Source organism: Rutilus rutilus, assembly GCF_951802725.1.
Source record: "Rutilus rutilus genome assembly, chromosome: 16".
Classification (NCBI taxonomy): Eukaryota; Metazoa; Chordata; class Actinopteri; order Cypriniformes; family Leuciscidae; genus Rutilus; species Rutilus rutilus.
Genome location: NC_140224.1, coordinates 15,262,424 through 15,285,534, shown reverse-complemented (window position 1 = coordinate 15,285,534; position 23,111 = coordinate 15,262,424). Strand labels below are relative to the sequence as shown.

General features: G+C 35.3%; 1 protein-coding gene and 1 long non-coding RNA gene across 2 annotated transcripts; both read right to left on the bottom strand.

Annotated features, from left to right (window-relative positions):
- Positions 1 to 2,881: 2,881 nt before the first annotated feature.
- LOC311306656 lies at positions 2,882 to 8,127 on the bottom strand. Its single transcript, XR_014630197.1, has 3 exons — positions 7,821 to 8,127; positions 4,999 to 5,083; positions 2,882 to 3,560 (listed from the first exon to the last, which is right to left on the bottom strand). It is a non-coding gene; the product is annotated as an uncharacterized lncRNA (long non-coding RNA).
- A 201-nt stretch (positions 8,128 to 8,328) lies between these two features.
- Positions 8,329 to 16,441, bottom strand: LOC311306655 (uncharacterized protein). Its single transcript, XM_084435181.1, has 4 exons — positions 16,024 to 16,441; positions 12,357 to 14,092; positions 12,129 to 12,274; positions 8,329 to 10,147 (listed from the first exon to the last, which is right to left on the bottom strand). The coding sequence occupies exons 2-4, from the start codon at positions 12,607 to 12,609 to the stop codon at positions 9,401 to 9,403; spliced, it is 1,146 nt and encodes a 381-aa protein (XP_084291307.1). The 5' UTR covers positions 12,610 to 14,092; positions 16,024 to 16,441; the 3' UTR covers positions 8,329 to 9,400.
- Positions 16,442 to 23,111: the final 6,670 nt, after the last annotated feature.

Genomic DNA, 23,111 nt, shown 5'->3' with positions numbered 1-23,111 from the left:
CACAGCGTTAATTTTTCAGGTCGTGGATCATGAAATGTTCCTGTTCCTTTTGGAAAGAGAACTGGAAAACATTTGGCTTCGTTAGTTTCATCCATTAACATCCTCACTGGATTATTTCCCTCTGCTGGTGCAAGTGACATAATTCCATCAAAATGCTGATCTAAAACCTCTTGTGCAATGTCCACTGGTTGTAAACATGAATCCATAAACAAACCATGTTGTTGTCGATCATGAAGTGTTTCATCAGTGATTTCTTCATCCTCATTGTCAATATTGTGCTCTTTATCAACACACATATCCTGACATCTATCCAAATCTTGGTCATTGTCATCACTTTGATCAGTGATCTGTTCTTCTGTTTTACTCAGAGGATTAATCCAAGTTTCATTAAACTCTACATCTGTGTACCATTTGTTATTGTCTTTTAGGTATGCCAAAGCAGTTTTAACATGATCAGTGTGCACAAATTTATATTCATAATGTCCTTTGTATGTTAATTTCCTCTTAAGTTTTACTCGTATCATTAAATCATCATTTTCTAATCTTGGTAAAACATTCACCACATCTGAGACATTAGATGGAACACAAGTCACTGGTCCATGAACACCATTCTGTCCACCTCTTGGTAATGCCAGCATCTTCATGAATGGAATATGCATTGCTATTAGATGTGCTTCAAGAGAGTTTAAACAGCTCAATTCATCAGGAATTGGATCCAGAGCAAGATTGTTTGCTACACTTTCAGCAGGCATTTTACCTTCATTAATCTTTCTATCACATGTGTGACAAATCCACAGAGATTCAGCCGGAGTATTTTTATAAACACAGAGTTTACTGCAGTGTTCATTACACTTATGCAAATAATTCAGCGTTATACATTTCTTTGCAATATATCCTGCATGGACTGATTTTTGTAAATATTTACTTATTTTACAGTGTTTGACCTGCATTTCAAAACAGCAACGATGACAAACTGAACAGACATACTGAGGACCTGTAGATATTTTTTCTTTAAATTGGTCAATTACAGTGTCAATCTCTTTCCTTTTGATTTGTGCATTTCTTCGAGTTTCAGCATTTCTAATTTTAATACTACTGGCAAAACTATTATCATTTTTATATTTTTGTGTGTTGTAATCAATCACCTTAGACTTGTGCTTTTCGTTTTCATTATATTTTTGAAAACTGTAATTTTTGACACATTGTCTGTGAGATATGTCTTTTTTATATTTTTCAACACTGGATTTTTTGACTGACAGTTTATGTATTTCATTTTGTTTGTATTTAAGAATACTATATTTTTTCACAGAGTCTTTGTGTTTTTTATCTGTGTTATACTTACTCATGCTATAATTTTTCACAGCAGTACAATGCAAATCATCTGAATTGTATTTATCTGTGCTATATTTTTTTATTTTTTCTTGAAACTCTTCATTCTGTTTGTACTTTTCAATGCTGGATTTAATTTTTTTCTCTTTGTACATTTTATCTTCATGATATCTTTTCTTTGCATCCATTTTTTTCCACTCTTTTAAGTCTTGATTACTGTGGTATAGCACTTTCTTTCTATAGAGTGTACTTGGATCTGTTTTAGCATTTAATGATCCATGAAACATTGAATCTTCAAATGATGATTTGCAAATGGAAGTACAGCTACCATCTGTTCTTTTTACACATACAACAACTTCATAGTGACAACTATTTACATGTTTCAAGTAAATCCCATTGAATTGACAACTTTGTCTATTTGATGAGACAGTTAAGGTTGAATATTTAAGCCACTTCTCTGCACTGAATGTAAATATGTCCACACCAATTAAATCACTGGTTGCTTGTATTTCTAACTCTGTTGCCCAGGTTCCAACATATTTCATTCTTGAACTGTAAATGTAGTTTACAATTGAACTGTGTCCTTGTCTCAGATATTGAGTGTATCTTTCTTCATTCTGGATTATGTGTGTTACAACAGAACGCCTCAGTTTTCTGTGTTCTCGTTCACTTCCACTTACAGCATAAGCTACCGCTCTAAAAAAGCAGTTACCATCACCCACAATATCTTTGGTTTCACACGGTTCAACCATTTCAACAATCTCATCAGGGTTATTCTGTTCTTTCACAACATGTACTATGTTCAGCTTCAAGCAAATACTTTTTTGTTGCTGTACTGTTAATGGACTAAACTGAAAACTAACACTGTTAGTTTGAGAAATAAATTCAACATCAGCTGCATTTTCATTAGGGCAGGTAGAAAACAGTCCTTTTCTTTTCATTTGATATGAGCTTGTGAAATCAGTCAAAGAAACACTATCAGTTTGAGTAATAAATTCAACCTCAGCTGGATTTTCATTGCTTGGACATTCAGACGAGATTCCTGTGTTCTCTTGTGTACATGTTTCATTCACAAGTATTTGAGTTGTGGTTATTAAATCAGTCAAAGAGTGACTGCAAGTTGCCATTTCTGAGTTTACACCTTTACTCACTCTTTCTGCATCAGTATTTTCCTCCACTACTGGATGGCTCACCAATTGATCATGTAGACTGTCTGTATCAATGACATTTGCCTGGACCCCCGTTACCTCAAATGGATGATTATATGCTTTCAAGGATGCACCCAGTCTCCTGAAATGAATGACCAAAGAGTCTATGCTGGGATGGAAAACCACTACACTCTTACCATGAGCTGAAACTGTTCCATCACTCAGTCGTGCATGTGGATCAATCACTGCATACCACGAACCTTGTCTGACAGCTGCACATATGGTTTGCCTGATGTTTACCAAACACGCATCAAACCTCTGGAACGCTTGATTTAATGCTTGATCGAGGGACATAACAACACCTTGCAGACCTTCATCGTATCGATTAATTCCAAACAACCCAGTATATGTCAAAGAATAGTTTATTGAAAAACAACAATTATTCAATGTGTGTGTGTCAGGCAGCTCAGCAACTTCTATGTAGCCATTCACAGGATCGTTGATTTTCCCAGCATCTCTCATGGTACTGTACAGGTCATTTCCAAGCATGAGAACATTATTCAGGTCACTCGAGGTCCATCGCAACACATTTTTCACCTTACACATCAAAATTGCAGTTAAACTGTTTGAAGCACATTGCCTTCCGCTATTGTAGCCAAAACAATTAGCACCCTGATGGAAAGACCCTCTGATGTAAGATTTCTGTGGACACAAATCAGAAACAGCTTTCATAGTCATGTTAGTATTTTTTGTGGCAGTTATAGATATAGAGGGAGATTCAGGTTGAATTTTTGAAGTTTTGTTTTGAGAGGACTTATCAGACTTTTGTTCAGACTTTTGTTCAGACTTTTGTTCAGACTTTTGTTCAGACTTTTGTTCAGACTTTTGTTCAGACTTTTGTTCAGACTTTTGTTCAGACTTTTGTTCAGACTTTTGTTTAGGCCCGTTGTGATGTACACAACGTTCAGTTAATTCTGCCAATTTTTTAAGAGGTGGCAGAGCCTCTTCAGGATCAGCAGCCATCCGGTCCGCCATCCTCTTTTTGGCTGCCTCAGAGCGCCGGGCTTGCTTTGTGCGTGGCATCTGTACACACAAAAACACAAATTAGCTTACATATTACTGCATACTACTAAATAAACAATATAACAAAAACTTAAAATCACATTAAAACAAACTAATTAAATGATCATTTACATTATATTCTGTATTTTTTTTATACATAAAATGATTATATTATATACAAAAATGTAATTAATACACACATGAATGCTTTAAAATAAACACTGTATTATAAATAACAATGGAAGTGCACTAAAAACCTAAGACAGTCAGCAATGCATCATGCTCTGAATCCCCCCAAAAAACTGTACATCTGAAAACACTTCTCAAACCAACTACAGATGGCTCAACCCTGCTTTACTTGGTTATACTGACATCTAGTGGTAAAAATATGGTGTTTTATTTTATATTTATAACAATGAAGACTGATTTCTCTTCCCTTATTTAAATTTGAAATACATTTTCCCGATTTTCATTTTATAAACACAAAAACCAATATGCGACATCCTGCCCTATATAGTCTTTCAAACAAACATATCAATTGAAAGCTAAGAAAAAAAATATATAAGAAATATATCGTCTATTATATCTTTACAGTTTATACTCTCATAAAACACTTGAATTAGCCTACATGTTGACTTTTAAACATAAATTTAACTAGTTTAGCTGATGACGGTTCAGTGAAGATTATTTGAAGATTAATGCAGACAAACATTAATGCAAAATGCAAAAACTTGAAGGAATTTGTAATATTTTCATCAAAGATCTAACTGTAAAAGGACGCCCACCAATTAAACCAATATCACTAATTAAAGAACACATGCAAAACATCTGACATGGCAAGACATGTAAAACAATAAGTTGAGCCATTTGGATAATGACATACGTCACTGACTTTATCATGGAACATGTCACTGTATGTTGTAACACCGTCAATAGTGACTGACAGATGAATTGAGCAGCTATATTGACATAATTCTAACACAAAATCCTAAATAAATAGTCTAATTTTCTGATATTTTAAATATAAATTATATGCATTTAAGTCAATTATATTTTTTCAAACATGTTATTTGTGTCACATCTACTTGATTGGCACTGAATGTCTTGTAATACCAGTGCTACTCTGTTGTTTATCTCACAAAGTTACAAACTGCCCATTCTAGGCAAGACACAAAATAAATCTAACTTTGACTTGACAGACAGTCCACTCCTACATGTGCTTTATTAGACAGGCGAGCAAATGTACATAAAACTAATTAATGTTATATACCTCAACATGATGAAATGTCAGAATATGATCAGTTATTCTAATGTTGATCTAGCTCACTGCTATTCTCATACCGCCAACAAACTAACACATAACATTATAACACATTCAATTGCAGTTTAGTGTGATAATGTAGACCAAGTGAAACAGCGCTGAGTTACCTCACAAGTTTCATTCGTCTAATAAACTTACCAGTTTGAGTAGTAATTCAGCACTTGCAGTAGTTCGATACAAATGTATTATTTATATCCGCAAGACTCTGGGGGAACTGGAGGTTCTGACAAAAAAAAAAGTAATTTCTTTAGTCTATTTAAAACGTATATCAATTTGACCAAAATATTAAATAACTTGAAAAAAGTCAATGTCTCATTCATCAGCACTTTTTTCATTATAGGATACACACTTTGATAAAAAAATTTGTGAATACATCTTTAAAAAATAAATGATTCAATGGCAAAGTTCTTTTTAAAGACTTGTCACCACCTTCAGATGTAACAATAAGAATTACAATACATAAAAGAGTTAAAATAGTGTGAAAAGATGAAATAACAACTCTTTATTTAAACAATACCATGTTTATACCCAAACTATAAAGTTTTGTTGCAATACATTGTGTTTAATATTTAAATGTTTGTAATACATAAATAACAATAATGTGTCCCTGCAAAGAGAGTTTGTAAAGCTGCTTTATACTATAGCCTACATGTACATGAAAACTGCTCTATCTAGATCCCTAGCAACATAAATGCAGTTTACGTTACAATATAATGATTGTACTTTCAAAGCTTAACGAAAGTCTTTATTTTAATACACTTTAACATCTCAAATGTCAGTGCAGTATGAACAACTTTTGTTTAATCACTGTGAATGAATGACAACGTTCACACCAAACACATGACGACTGACTATGTCATACATGTCCAGTAACATAAAACAAAGCAACTATTTACAATTCTGAAAGACAAACTTTACGCTCATACACAAACATGTTCAAACTCTACGTCCATAATATAATAAATTGAAAACAGTCACTCTACCCTGCTTGGTTCACACATTTCATTCATTGAAATTAGAAGTAATAAAATAAGTTATGCGCTGGTCGCGACCAGCAGACTTTTACTATTTAGCCTACTATGCGGTATGCATCTGTACAATTAAAAAAGAAAACTTAACGATAACATTTTACATAAAACCTAAAATAAATCTTATTTCACAATAAGACCAAAAGAAATAATAAGAAATAATATCAGTCAGTGTATATATATATATATATATATATAGCCTATAAAAACACGAAATTAAAAACAATAAAAGTTAAGTAAAACCAATATAACAAAATATTAAGTTACTTTTACACAATAGTGGCCAAAAAATATATTTAAAATTCCCAGAAAATCATAAAAAGTTGGCAATGACGTCTTTTATAACAATAGTATCAAACAAACTATGATCAAAAACGCGATCATACTTTGGGTCCTTCCATTATCAATAGACTGTTTGTTGCATTGCGAGCGACAACAAGTGCGCACTTCACTCAGGCGTTCAGCAATCACCTCAGCGTCTCAGTTCACAGCATACAATGAACTACATCTGCGTAATTTAGCGTGACGTGTATACACATTATTTCTACATTTGAATAGAGGATTCCAGCTTTTCTTTAAATTTGTAAAGAAACACGTTTGTAAATTTGTTTTCTGCCAAATTAAAAGCTCGACTGCATTTGGTCAAAATAAAAGTTTACGGGTTTTTCTTTTGCTTTCGTTTGTCTACATTTAATTTATTCTCAATTCACTTATTTTACAATGCATTTACTATAGCAATAATATTATGTTATTAGTAGCCTACTAAAATTACAACTCGCAATTAAAATTACCACGGAAGAGACCAAGGTCCACCCACTAGACTATAACTGCGTTTATTTATGGACCCTGATAATCCCATTGTAATCGAGATAGTAGTAGCCTACACTCCTAATAAAAAAATAAAAAAATCGCATATCAGTCTAAATGAATTAGCCAGATCTGATTCAAATTTCATTCAGTTTGTGAATGATAATTTGTACCTTTTAGTTCGATCGACAGAACATATTTAACACTTGATCGACTTGAAAACCGACATTTGCGACGCACACTGACATAGCGTGACCAGCAAAACGAGCTGTTCTGTCAGTCGAGTAGGCTAAAGTCCTCTAATTCTAAACTAACTTTCTACTCATCACTTGTGAGCTGAACCAGGACAACATCCCACCAATCATTGTTTTTTACTTGCATTCCACAGACAACAGTTATAAGCACTGGTCTGGAAGGGAAGTTTTTATTGCTTGACAGACAGCATGACAATTGTTCAAGTCGTCGATTAAAGACCCGAAATACATAGGCTACATTTAATTCAAGTAGCTATTTAAATTTTAAACCAAAAGCCAATTGTGACATAAACACGCATCAAACTAATCATTTTATATACCGTAAAGTTCATCAGTCTGAATGTAATAATTAAAAGAATAACGTGTCCATGTAAGCTACATGTGGCTAGGCCAATGTAGCTACAGGCTATGCATTCTCAACCATTAGCCTAGATCACTTAATTACGACAAAACACTTTATATATATATATATATATATATATATATATTGACAGAAATGTTTTTGAATTTGACCTTCAAGTTTAACAAGTTGCCAATAGGTTTAGAATCAAACGCTAATGATGATCATTGCGAACACGTAGTAGCTATATTGACTTCTTCCGACGATAATAACTTCTTTTAACATCAAGCACTGTATTGTCACAACACAAAACATATTTTTAGCTTATTTCATGTCATAATGATGTCCGGATGAATTGTAGCCTACGAATGTAGTATTGAAAACGAAATGCGTTTATACATTTACAAAATACAACCACAAAACATTTAAACAAACAAAAAACATCTTGCAGTTGCTAAAATATATATTTTGAGTAATATTATTAACAGATAATTAAGATTACAAACAGAGTAATGATATTATACAGCTTACCTCAAATGCAGCAGATAAAATGGCTACAAAGCGGAAATGCCTTTCATCTGACAATATAACACACACCCCCTACTGGATGGAATTATACAAAAACATAATAATTACAAAGAAACCTCAAAATAATTATAAAAACAATAAATGAAATCTACATTTTATCTTTTATTACAAACATGTATGTACAAGAAAATGTCTGTTTGACTGTGTATGTCACTTGGTAGCTATATCTGTCTATTATTTACTTTGACCTACATTATTTCAATCATAAGGTAATGTGATGTGATGACTACGAGTCTGTGTCAATGACATAACCATGAGGAATCAAGAGAAGCTGAAGTCCCCTCATTAACATATAGGCCTCCCAAATTTTTGATCACTTAAAACAAAAAGATTAAGAAATTGTTAATTGTTACACTGACACATACTGCACAATAAGGTTTTTATCTCACTTTTAGGTGCAATACATTTGAATTGAATCATTATAAAAAAATTTGTTTACCTTTATCTGTATGTAAGCAGCAGAATGCACTGTTAATGTTCAAACTGTGTTTTTACAATGTTTAAAGTGGCTAACAATGATAAATATTCTTATTAGAAATTAAGCTGCCTCATTTTTGAGCTGTGCATAACTGTAGCTGAATAGTTAGGCCTACTACGCTACTGTATTTTCATATTGATCATTATGGTGGTACTTGGAGAGCCAAATATTTTCTGAGGTGGTACTTGGTGTAAAAAGTTTGAGAACCACTGCACTAGATAATTAACATTCATTTTAACCAATAAAAAGTATAATTTGAATACTATCACATAAAATTACACACACATTAATTAAATAAATATACATACCTCCTCATTTGAAGATGCCCCCAATAACATATCAACATAAAATATGTGCAAATAAAATGACCACCAAACTAAATGATCAAATCTTAAAGTACCACAAATTTCTTTTAATACTAATTATATACTTATCTGAATATTAAAACTTAATAATAGTATAATTCCATCAAAAATTTTCAAATTAATTAAAAAAAAAACAAGTGTTTCAAATTACTATAACAAACTTTATTTACACAACACCTGATCAATACAATAAACATACGGAAAATATTTGCATATAAACATTTGGACAAAAAATGTATGAACACAATATAAATGTACAACAAAAATGCCTTAAATAACTATCATTTTGCCAGATTACCTATTATATATAAAAAAAACCACAAAAAAAAATAAAAAAATAAAATTAAATCAAACTTAAACATTGTTTTGCACTTTATGCAATTTCAAAGTTAAACAATTGCACCAAAAATAAATAAATAAAATACAATAACATAAAATAAATCTCTGTTCTTAGAGCTCTTTTACCACGTTTAGCATATTTTACACTTGCACAAAAAAATTTTTTACAATAAAATAACAAGTCTCATTTTAATAACTATCAAGTAATCTAAGACTAACATTTGTGCGTTTGTTACTCTACATAAAACTTAAACTGTTCAACCACGTTTACATTAACACACGCATAAAATCTCACATTCCGCTTTCCTTCTGGTACAAGTAATTTGTGTTGTCCAACACACCTACATCTCTTCACTCTCCAGAGCAGCCATTGCTCCTGCGATCTCTTTGTCTTCTGGCTTCTCACTTTGAGCTGTTTCCGCCACTTTTTCAATCTTCACAACGACATCACGTTGGATTTGGACTTTCCAAGTATCAACAGTCAACAGATGCTCTTCCACATTTTGCCCTTCAATGAGCAAATGTCTCATGCCTTCTTTCTCCAGGTAACAGCTAATGACTGAATTTGTCACGGTTAAGTCCATTTCATTATTGTCTTGCAAGAACGCAACTCGTCCACTGGCCGTGCACTGATAGTATTCCGCTTTCTGAAGCAATTTACAGCGTTGGCATCGATGGAACTTTACAGCACTGTTGAATTCAAGCTGCCACGCCTGGCATTTGGTGCACTTCTTTGACACTGCAATTTCGGCACGTACAATGCTTCCAATGTATGTTGTCACCTGCTCCTCTTCAACTTCAAACTGTACAAAGGAACTTGCCCCAGCTACTTCCTTGGTTTCCACAATTTCTGTGTTGCGAGTTGTGGTCAGGAATACAGATCCCAGATACTCTCTTGTGCTCAAATTGCGCATCCTATATGAGTGACCGCACAACACCTGCCCTATCTGTCCCGCCCACAACTGCAGTTTGACCTGTCCAGTTCCATCTTGCACGTAGCACGTCTGAGTTTCTACCTTCGCACCCATGATCTCCACCATCTCCGAAGCTACTTCAACATGGCATATTTTGACCTCTATTGTGCCAACCTAACAGAAAAACACATAAACAGTTATGTAACAAAACATCATATCACACAAAAACAACAACACAACATTAACAAAACCATAATTTCTAAACGTATATCTACGCTCAACATCAATACCCTTCATCACGGAACTATATTTTTTTCCATCATTTTTATTTTTATACACATGATACTATAATAATCGCACCTACATGAAACAGCCTTTATTGTTATAAAAATACACATTTTTGTACATTACTGAACCTGGAGGTTTTAACTAAACCAGTCCTGTATCTGGAAAAAAAAACACACACGTCTGATCGTTGTCGTGCGGTCAACCTAACCAATCATGGAACAACTGTGTCATCATATAAACTCATGCAACCGCTCTGGAGAATGTGCACAAAATAACTCAGCAAACTGCTTTCTAATTGCTCTCTTAATGCTTTGAAAGCAGACACCTCAAACATGTAATGGCAGCACTGTCACAAAACAGACGATATTTCTAAGTGGCATGCATTGCTTGATATCAGCCACCAATTAAATTGTGCAACACAACATAAACTCACACAAGCCTAGTGTGTGCACTCATCTGTTGCTGTGTGTGTATATGCACATGTATATGATTTTGTTATAAATGCAGTTACAAAGCAATTACTAGATTGTATTTAATTCTAAAACGTTAAATGTTCACTTATGTGCTTTTGCCAAACACAACTCTTGGTGTTATCTGCCTTTGCTGAAGAAAAAAACAAATCTTCTAATATATATATATATAATTTATGACAATTTACAAAAACCAGAGCTATCTATTTATGCAAATAACCTCAGTTAATATATATATATATATATATATATATATATATATATATATATATATATATATATACACATACAGCATTACAGTATAATTGGAATGAATATTGCTTTCAATTTTTATTAAACTTTAAAAAATAACTTTTAATTTAAGTGACCTTAACACAATCTTTAGATAAACCTATTATGATGTCAACTATTAATCAGTTGCCTTATCATACACACATACATATAGACAGACAAATTGAATAAAGTTATCAGACACTTTGCAGTCTTAATTGCATATATAATGAACTTAACATAAGTTAATTCTTATTAAACCAACAATTTTCCCCATTACCTTCGTTCATTTATTACCATGAATAACAAGCATCACCGCAACTATTTTATTCACGTACTGTCCCTTTAAAATCTGTCGCTCCAACACATGCCATGAAACTAACGCGCTGCCACTGACATCTCATTTTCGACCAACTCTCTAGATAATTTAACACATTGTTTAACTCATTAAAAACTCTGTAAATGATAATACTATAAAACGCGGGCATATCAACATAATTATGTGTCTAAGTTAGTTCAAGTTCAAAAGACAACAAAACAGACTCCAGCGTGCTATCTTTCTGCGCATAAAAATTGACTAATATTTCTCTGCATCTTGTGTGTGTGTGTATGTGTGTGTGTGTGTGTGTGTAACATTACACGACATTCACAAACAGCGCCTTCTCTTAAATCTTGTCGCACTTCAATACGTTATAAGGGTTTACACGATTGAGAGATAATATAGGTAAATGTGCATAAAGGATTACGGAAAAATTAATTCTACATTCAACCTAATTGCACTGATATTTCAATGTATTATACGGCACAAAAATGAATCGCATACGTTAACATTACCATCACTATGGTACCATGGTACATCATGTATAACAACACGCGCTCATACTATTAAACCATTGAAACACGGCATAACAAAAGAAAGCGCGATATAACAATCCTGCAGACACAATTTACAAAACTTTTCTTTCCTATGCATGTCAAGACAACATACTAACCAAAGATAATTTTACAAGTAGCCCAATATGTCCACTTTATATCCCCTCCCCCCACCCACATTCGTCAATTGAAGAAACTTCACATATTATTACCTTTACACTGACAAAATGCAATTACATCCCATTTATAGTTACCTGCTGCCGTGCTGCCATAGCTTTAACCTCGGACATCGTTTTTTTGGCACTCTGTGGACACTCTCTAAAGCTGAAACCAACCTCGGTCACCACAAGCAGCTCTGTTGACTTGCCGCATTGAACGTCAAACTTGCCTCCATCATTACCTTAACAACATAAACTTAGTTAATATTTACACAATCTCGATAACTATTTACTGCTTTACGTAAACATAAAACAGATACTTACTAACGCGTCTCTTAATCCTCGTCAGCTTCACAGGACTCTTATTTTTTTCGGCCTGGATGAAAGCTGTCCTCTTCTCCATAGCGAAAACTACGACGTGTCTAAATTCCTCTCTACTAACTTGTAACAACGCATTGAAATACTTTGCGCCATTACGAACACCGACTCTTACGGCACTCACATTATGAATGAAACCTGAGATGCAACTTTCATCTTCGAAAACGTCCGTTTTCAGCTTTTTTGCTGGACTTGACATATTGCTTCTTGGTTCCTCGTCTTCGCCGATTACGCTACAAATCCCATAAACACTTTCGGCACGGCGCTAACTCTTACAATATACACAACTACGCATGCTCGACCAAAATCAAAATGAATAAAATTAATTATCTTGCGTACAAACATAATTAAACTGTTAATACATAATTAGTCTTTATGTCGACAAACTATAAGACTATTAAAATGACCATTTCAACTCAAGCATAACAAAACCCTAAGTACCTAATAATAAATGACTTCAATAACTTTCTTTAAATAAACTTATACTACATAAACTTTTTTTAAAATAGCAGTATTATGCCATCAAACATTTTCAAATGAATAAAAAACAACTGTCCCAAACTACTTTAAGAAACTTTATTTTCACAACACCTGATAAATGCAATAAACATATAATAAACTAAATTACAAAATGAAACCTTATTTTGCACTTTATGCAAATTCAAACTTAAACAATTGCACCAAAAATAAATAAATACAAAAAAATAAAATAAATCTCTGTTCTTAGAGCTCTTTTACCACGTTTAGCATATTTTACACTTGCACAATTTTTTTTTTTTACAATAAAATAACAACTCTCATTTTAATAACCATCAAGTTATCTAAGACTAACATTTGTGCATTTGTTACTCTACATAAATAAAACCTAAACACACGCATAAAATCTCACATTCCGCTTTCCTTCTGGTACAAGTTATTTGTGTTGTCCAACACACCTACATCTCTTCACTCTCCAGAGCAGCCATTGCTCCTGCGATCTCTTTGTCTTCTGGCTTCTCACTTTGAGCTGTTTCCGCCACTTTTTCAATCTTCACAACGACATCACGTTGGATTTGGACTTTCCAAGTATCAACAGTCAACAGATGCTCTTCCACATTTTGCCCTTCAATGAGCAAATGTCTCATGCCTTCTTTCTCAAGGTAACGGCTAATGACTGAATTTGTCACGTTTAAGTCCATTTCGTTATTGTCTTGCAAAAACGCAACTCGTCCACTGGCCGTGCACTGATAGTATTCTGCTTTCTGAAGCAATTTACAGCGTTGGCATCGATGGAACTTTACAGCACTGTTGAATTCAAGCTGCCACGCCTGGCATTTGGTGCACTTCTTTGACACTGCAATTTCGGCACGTACAATGCTTCCAATGTACGTGGTCACCTGCTCTTCGTCAGCTTCAAACTGTACAAAAGAACTTGCCCCAGCTACTTCCTTGGTTTCCACAATTTCTGTGTTGCGAGTTGTGGTCAGGAATACAGATCCCAGGTATTCTCTTGTGCTCAAATTGCGCATCCTATATGAGTGACCGCACAACACCTGCCCTATCTGTCCCGCCCACAACTGCAGTTTGACCTGTCCAGTTCCATCTTGCACGTAGCACGTCTGAGTTTCCACCTTCACACCCATGATCTCCACCATCTCCGAAGCTACTTCAACATGGCATATTTTGACCTCTATTATGCCAACCTAACAGAAAAACACATAAACAGTTATGTAACAAAACATCATATCACACGAAAACAACAACACAACATTAACAAAACCATAATTTCTAAACGTATATCTAAGCTCAACATCAATACCCTTCAACTGGGATCTATTTTTTTTCCATCATTTTTATTTTGATACACATAATACTATAATAATCGCACCTACATGAAACAGCCTTTATTGTTATAAAAATACACATTTATGTTCATTACTGAACCTAGAGCTTTTAACTAAACCAGTCCTGTATCTAGAATGAAAACCACACACCTGTGATCGATGTTGTGCGGTCAACCTAACCAATCATAAAACAATAGTGTCATCATATAAACTCAAGCAACCACTCTGAAAAATCTGCACAAAATGACTCCACAAACTGCTCCTAATTGCTCTCTTAGTGCTTTAAAAGCAGACACCTCAAACACGTAACAACAGCACTGTCACAAAACAGACGATATTTCTAAGTAGCACGCATTGCTTGATGTCAGCCACCAATTAAATTGTGCAACACTGCATAAAGTCACATAAGCCTACTGTGTGCACTCATCTGTTGCTGTGTGTGTATGTGCACATGTATTTGATTTTGTTATAAATACAGTTACAAAGCAATTACTAGATTGTATTTAATTCTGAAACATGAAATGTTCACTTATGTGCTTTTGCCAAACACAACTGTTGAGTGTTATCTGCCTTTACTGAACAAAAAAAACAAATCTTCCAATATATATATATATATAATTTATGACAATTTACAAAACCAGAGCTATCTATTTATGCAAATAACCTCTGTTAATATATAGCCTAATTGGAAAGTATATTGCTTTCAACATTTATTAAACTTTAAAAAAATAACTTTTAATTTAAGTGACCTTAACACAATCTTTAGATAAACCTATTATGATGTCAAATATTAATCAGTTGCCTTATCATACACACATACATATAGACAGACAAATTGAATAAAGTTATCAGACACTTTGCAGTCTTAACTGCATATATAATGAACTTAACATAAGTTAATTCTTATTAAACCAACAATTTTCCCCATTACCTTCGTTCATTTATTACCATGAATAACAAGCATCACCGCAACTATTTTATTCACGTACTGTCCCTTTAAAATCTGTCGCTCCAACACATGCCATGAATCTAACGCGCTGCCACTGACATCTCATTTTCGACCAACTCTCTAGATAATTTAACACATTGTTTAACTCATTAAAAACTCTGTAAATGATAATACTATAAAACGCGGGCATATCAACATAATTATGTGTCTAAGTTAGTTCAAGTTCAAAAGACAACAGAACAGACTCCAGCGTGCTATCTTTCTGCGCATAAAAATTGACTAATATTTCTCTGCATCTTGTGTGTGTGTGTGTGTGTGTGTGTGTGTGTGTGTGTAACATAACACGACATTCACAAACAGCGCCTTCTCTTAAATCTTGTCGCACTTCAATACGTTATAAGGGTTTACACGATTGAGAGATCATATAGGTAAATGTGCATAAAGGATTACGGAAAAATTAATTCTACATTCAACCTAATTGCACTGATATTTCAATGTATTATACGGCACAAAAATGAATCGCATACGTTAACGTTACCATCACTATGGTACTGGTAGCCTACATCATGTATAACAACACGCGCTCATACATACAAATACTATTAAACCATTGAAACACGGCATAACAAAAGAAAGCGCGATATAACAGTCCTACAGACACACAATTTACAAAACTTTTCTTTCATGTCAAGACAACATACTAACCAAAGATAATTTTACAAGTAGCCCAATATGTCCACTCTATATCGCTCTCCCCCCACCCACATTCGTCAATTAAAGAAATTTCACATATTATTACCTTTACACTGACAAAATGCAATTACATCCCATTTATAGTTACCTGCTGCCGTGCTGCCATAGCTTTAACCTCGGACATCGTTTTTTTGGCACTCTGTGGACACTCTCTAAAGCTGAAACCAACCTCGGTCACCACAAGCAGCTCTGTTGACTTGCCGCATTGAACGTCAAACTTGCCTCCGTCATTACCTTAACAACATAAACTTAGTTAATATTTACACAATCTCGATAACTATTTACTGCTTTACGTAAACATAAAACAGATACTTACTAACGCGTCTCTTAATCCTCGTCAGCTTCACAGGACTCTTATTTTTTTCGGCCTGGATGAAAGCTGTCCTTTTCTCCATAGCGAAAACTACGACGTGTCTAAATTCCTCTCTACTAACTTGTAACAACGCATTGAAATACTTTGCGCCATTACGAACACCGACTCTTGCGGCACTCACATTATGAATGAAACCTGAGATGCAACTTTCATCTTCGAAAACGTCCGTTTTCAGCTTTTTTGCTGGACTTGACATATTGCTTCTTGGTTCCTCGTCTTCGCCGATTACGCTACAAATCCCATAAACACTTTCGGCACGGCGCTAACTCTTACAATATACACAACTACGCATGCTCTGCCAAAATCAAAATGAATAAAATAGATTATCTTGCGTACAAACATAATTAAACTGTTAATACACAATTAGTCTTTTATGTCGACAAACTATAAGACTATTAAAATGACCATTTCAACTCAAGCATAACAAAACCCTAAGTACCTAATAATAAATGACTTCAATAACTTTCTTTAAATAAACTTATACTACATAAACTTTTTTTAAAATAGCAGTATTATGCCATCAAACATTTTCAAATGAATAAAAAACAACTGTCCCAAACTACTTTAAGAAACTTTATTTTCACAACACCTGATAAATGCAATAAACATATAATAAACTAAATTACAAAATGAAACCTTATTTTGCACTTTATGCAAATTCAAACTTAAACAATTGCACCAAAAATAAATAAATACAAAAAAATAAAATAAATCTCTGTTCTTAGAGCTCTTTTACCACGTTTAGCATATTTTACACTTGCAGAAAAAATTTTTTTTTACAATAAAATAACAACTCTCATTTTAATAACCATCAAGTAATCTAAAACTAACATTTGTGCATTTGTTGCTCTACATAAATAAAATCTAAACACACGCATAAAATCTCACATTCCGCTTTCCTTCTGGTACAAGTTATTTGAGTTGTCCAACACACCTACATCTCTTCACTCTCCAGAGCAGCCATTGCTCCTGCGATCTCTTTGTCTTCTGGCTTCTCACTTTGAGCTGTTTCCGCCACTTTTTCAATCTTCACAACGACATCACGTTGGATTTGGACTTTCCAAGTATCAACAGTCAACAGATGCTCTTCCACATTTTGCCCTTCGATGAGCAAATGTCTCATGCCTTCTTTCTCCAGGTAACGGCTAATGACTGAATTTGTCACGTTTAAGTCCATTTCGTTATTGTCTTGCAAAAACGCAACTCGTCCACTGCCCGTACACTTATTCTGCTTTCTGAAGCAATTTACAGCGTTGCCAACAATGGAGCTAAATCTTAATGTCTTAAATGCTTATGTGCTTAAAGGCCTTAAATGCTTGAACCCCGATAAATGCTGCTTGCAGCTTTAATTATTATTATTATTATTATTCTTCCGCCGTAAAACGCATCGTGCAGCCCAAACCGTAAGAGCTGGAACCTTGAAACTTTGCCAGATGGTAGTACAAAAATCGAGGAGAGGTTCAGAGAATATGACCCCGATTGGCCCATAGGTGGCGCTATAGCAACCAAAAGCGCGAAACTGCTCATAACTCCTAGACCGTATGTCGTAGACTCAAGTGTCTTATATCATTGGAAAGCTGGAAACCTAAAGGTCAAAACGTATTCATTTTTTTAATGCAAATTGTCCGCCATTTTGAATTTAGTCAAAAACCTACTTTTGCGAACTAGTCCTAGGTTTTTTATCCAATTGGATCCAAACCAGTGCAGAAATGTTCTCTGGAGTCTGAATATCATTAATTATCGAAAAAAAGTCGAAATTTCGATTCCTGATCGCCAGGGGGTGATAAATTAATGTTGTGGGAGGAGCCTATTTTACTAAAATTGCTATAACTCGAGAAGGAAATGAGATATCTTCACCAAACTTGGTGCACATGTGTATGAGTTCAATCTGGGGTCACAGTAAAAAAATCGCGACGATTGATCACTAGGTGGCGCTATAACATGAAAAAAACATGAAAATGGCTATGACCATGTGACCGTTAGTCCGATTGACTTGAAAATTGGTATGCAGTGTCTTGGCCCAAGGTGTCATGTATGTCTATGAGGACATTGGTGTACTTCAAAAAACATGGCCGCCATCGGCCAATGAAGTTTGAGCACCTATTAGACAAGGTTAACGGAGGCCGATCGGAACGAAACTCGATGGGCATGTTCAACTCATGGCCTTAGAGGTCTGTAAGAATTTTGAAAGAAATCGGCCACTAGTTGGCGCTAACGAGTTTTATGGCTCTGTAATCACGTGGTGTTACACTTATTGTCACAAAATGCATATCATTTGATAGATCTGCTCATGCTGAACAACTTTGCCTCAAAAACCATTGCTGTCAATCAAATCGTTCATTAATTATTTGCGAATATGTTAAAAACCAACTTTTGCGAACTAGTCCCTGGTTTTTCGCCCGATCGGAACCAGACCAGTCTAGGACAATTCTCTGGACTCTCTTGATCAATAATTATCGAAAAAAAGTTGAACTTTTGAATTTTTCGTATGGCTATAATTGGGTCATAAAGAAAATGGGTGTGGCAAAATGCACTCAAAAGCTTATAAATCCTAAACGAAAACTCAGAACTTCACGAAAATTGGTGAGCATATGTGCCATAATATTCTAAACAAGCATGCCAAATTTCATGTTGATCGGACCATAGGTGGCGCTATAACTGTTAAAAAGGTTTGAAAATCATATATTTCCTATGGTAAATTGCCTGTATTGGCTGTAAATGGACTTTTCCATCTATTATTTCAGTGGTTAAAAGCTTTCTAAATAAAACTTAATGTCTTAAATGCTTATGTGCTTAAAGGCTTTAAATGCTTGAACCCCGATAAATGCTGCTTGCAGCTTTAATTATTATTATTATTCTTCCCTAAAACGCATCGTGCAGCCAAAACCGTAAGGCCTAGAGACGTGATACTTGGTCAAATGGTAGTAGTATTGCTCGCTACTCAGATACACGGACTTAGCCAAATCGGCCCATAGGTGGCGCTACAGCAACCAAAAGCGCAAAACTGCTCAGAACTCCTAGACCGTATGTCGTAGACTCAAGTGTCTTATATCATTGGGAAGCTGGATGCCTGACGAACAAAACGTATATCTCCGATTTCATTTCCGCCATGATAGATTTTCCGCCATTTTGAATTTTGCCAAAAACCTACTTTTGCGAACTAGTCCTAGGTTTTTCGCCCGATCGGAACCAAACCAGTACAGAAATGTTCTCTGGAGTCTGAATATCAATAATTATCGAAAAAAAGTTGAAATTTCGATTCACGGACGCTAAGGGGCGCCAAAACGTACGTTGTGGGAGGGGCCTATTTTACTAAAATGGCTATAACTCCAGAAGTAAATGAGGTATCTTCACCAAACTCGGTACACATGTGTAAGAGGTCAATCTGAGGTCACAGTAAAAAAATCGCGGCGATTGGCCACATGGTGGCGCTATAACTTGAAAAAAACATAAAACAGGCTTTAACCACCTGACCGTTAGTCCGATTGACTTGAAAATTGGTATGCAGTGTCTTGGCCCAAGGTGTCATGTATGTCTATGAGGACATTGGTGTATCTCAAAAAACATGGCCGCCATCGGCCAATGAAGTTTGAGCACCTATTAGACAAGGTTAACGGAGGCCGATCGGAACGAAACTCGATGGGCATGTTCAACTCATAGCCCTAGAGGTCTGTAAGAATTTTGAAAGAAATCGGCCACTAGTTGGCGCTAACGAGTTTTACGGCTCTGTAATCACGTGGTGTTACACTTATTGTCACAAAATGCATATCATTTGATAGATCTGCTCATGCTGAACAACATTGCCTCAAGAACCATAGCTGTCAATCAAATCGTTCATTAATTATTCGCGAATATGTTAAAAACCTACTTTTGCGAACTAGTCCCTGGTTTTTCGCCCGATCGGAACCAGAGCAGTCTAGGACAATTCTCTGGACTCTCTAGATCAATAATTATCGAAAAAAAGTTGAACTTTTGAATTTTTCGTATGGCTATAATTGGGTCATAAAGAAAATGGGCGTGGCAAAATGCACTCAAAAGCTTATAAATCCTAAACGAAAACTCAGAACTTCACGAAAATTGGTGAGCATATGTGCCATAATATTCTAAACAAGCATGCCAAATTTCATGTTGATCGGACCATAGGTGGCGCTATAACTGTTAAAAAGGTTTGAAAACCATATATTTCCTATGGTAAATTGCCTGTATTGGCTGTAAATGGACTTTTCCATCTATTATTTCAGTGGTTAAAAGCTTTCTAAATAAAACTTAATGTCTTAAATGCTTATGTGCTTAAAGGCCTTAAATGCTTGAACCCCGATAAATGCTGCTTGCAGCTTTAATTATTAGGGGTTCAAGCATGAAATGCTGAAACCCTATTGTAATTGTGCTGATTTTTATTATTAGGGGTTCAAGCATGAAATGCTGAAACCCTATTGTAATTGTGCTGATTTTTATTATTATTATTATTATTCTGCCGTAAAACGCATCGTGCAGCCTAAACCGTAAGTGCTAGAGACTTGAAACTTGGCCAGAAGGTAGTACAAAAATCGAGGAGAGGTTCAGAGAATATGAGCTAGATTGGCCAATAGGTGGCGCTACAGTGCAAAAAACAAAAAAATTGCATATTTTTGCTTAAATCTCATCAACCCTTTGTCACAGACTCAAGTGTCTTATATCTTTGGAATCCTTGGGTCAAGCCGAACAAAAAAGGCCTCAAGGATTTCATTTCCGGTATGCAAATTTTTCCTCCATTTTGGATTTAGTCCAAAACCTACTTTTGCGAACTAGTCCCTGGTTTTTCGCCCGATCGGAACCAAACCAGTGCAGAAATATTCACAGGAGTCTGAAGATCAATAATTATCGAAAAAAATGTAAAATTTCGATCCACGGTTGCTAAGGGGTATCAAAACGTTCGCAGGAGGCGGAGCTAATTATACGAAAATGGCTATAACTCGTGAACGAAATGAGATATTTTCACCAAACTCGGTACACATATGTATGAGCTCAAGTTGAGGTCACAGTAAAAAAATCGCGGTGATTGGCCTCATGGTGGCGCTATAATATGAAAAAAACATAAAACAGGCTATAACCACCTGACCGTTAGTCCGATTGACTTGAAAATTGGTATGCAGTGTCTTGGTCCAAGGTGCCATGTATGTCTATGAGGACATTGGTGTATCTCAAAAAACATGGCCGCTATCGGCCAATGAAGTTTGAGCACCTATTAGACAAGGTTAACGGAGGCCGATCGGAACAAAACTCAGTGGGCATGTTCGGCTCAAGCCCCTAGAGGTCTGTAAGAATTTTGAAAGAAATCGGCCACTAGTTGGCGCTAACGAGTTTTGTGGCTCTGTAATCCCGTGGTGTTACACTTATCGTCACAAAATGCATATCATATGATAGATCTGCTCATGCTGAACAACTTTGCCTCTAGAACCATTGCTGTCAATCAAACAGTTCATTAAATATTCATGAATATGTTAAAAACCTACTTTTGCGAACTAGTCCTAGGTTTTTCGCCCGATCGGAACCAGACCAGTCTAGGACAATTCTCTGGACTCTCTAGATCAATAATTATCAAAAAAAAGTTGAACTTTTGCATTTGGATTGCTGTAATAGGGTCATTTATAAAATGGGCGTGGCAAAATGCAATCAAAAGCCTATAAATCCTAAACAAAAACTCAGAACTTCACAAAAATTGGTGAGCATATGTGACATACCATCATTAACAAGCATGCAAAATTTTATGGAGATTGGACCAAAGGTGGCGCTATAACTGTTAAAAAGCTTTAAAACCATATATTTCCTATGGTAAATGGTCTTTTTCATCTATTATGTCAGTAGTTACATGCTTGCTAAATAAATCTTAATAACTTTTGATGCTTTTATGCTTAAAGGCCTTAAAGGCCTTAATTGCTTGAACCCCGATAAATGCTGCTTGCAGCTTTAATTATTATTATTATTCTGCCGTAAAACGCATCGTGCAGCCTAAACCGTAAGTGCTAGAGACTTGAAACTTGGCCAGAAGGTAGTACAAAAATCGAGGAGAGGTTCAGAGAATATGAGCTAGATTGGCCAATAGGTGGCGCTACAGTGCAAAAAACAAAAAAATGGCATATTTTTGCTTAAATCTCATCAACCCTTTGTCACAGACTCAAGTGTCTTATATCTTTGGAATCCTTGGGTCAAGCCGAACAAAAAAGGCCTCAAGGATTTCATTTCCGGTATGCAAATTTTCCCGCCATTTTGGATTATGTCCAAAACCTACTTTTGCGAACTAGTCCCTGGTTTTTCGCCCGATCGGAACCAAACCAGTGCAGAAATATTCACAGGAGTCTGAAGATCAATAATTATCGAAAAAAATGTAAAATTTCGATCCACGGTTGCTAAGGGGTATCAAAACGTTCGCAGGAGGCGGAGCTAATTATACGAAAATGGCTATAACTCGTGAACGAAATGAGATATTTTCACCAAACTCGGTACACATATGTAAGAGCTCAAGTTGAGGTCACAGTAAAAAAATCGCGGTGATTGGCCTCATGGTGGCGCTATAATATGAAAAAAACATAAAACAGGCTATAACCACCTGACCGTTAGTCCGATTGACTTGAAAATTGGTATGCAGTGTCTTGGTCCAAGGTGCCATGTATGTGTATGAGGACATTGGCGTATCTCAAAAAACATGGCCGCCATCGGCCAATGAAGTTTGAGCACCTATTAGACAAGGTTAACGGAGGCCGATCGGAACGAAACTCAATGGGCATGTTCGGCTCATGGCCCTAGAGGTCTGTAAGAATTTTGAA

Bases quoted from the DNA above. Each gene is read 5' to 3' on its own strand.
- LOC311306655 (XM_084435181.1), bottom strand. From the start codon at position 12,609: ATGTCAAGTCCAGCAAAAAAGCTGAAAACGGACGTTTTCGAAGATGAA. The intron at 12,275-12,356 runs GTAAGTATCTGT...TATGTTGTTAAG, and splicing joins GAGGATTAAGAGACGCGTTA to GTAATGATGGAGGCAAGTTT. The intron at 10,148-12,128 runs GTAACTATAAAT...TTTTTCTGTTAG, and splicing joins CTATGGCAGCACGGCAGCAG to GTTGGCACAATAGAGGTCAA.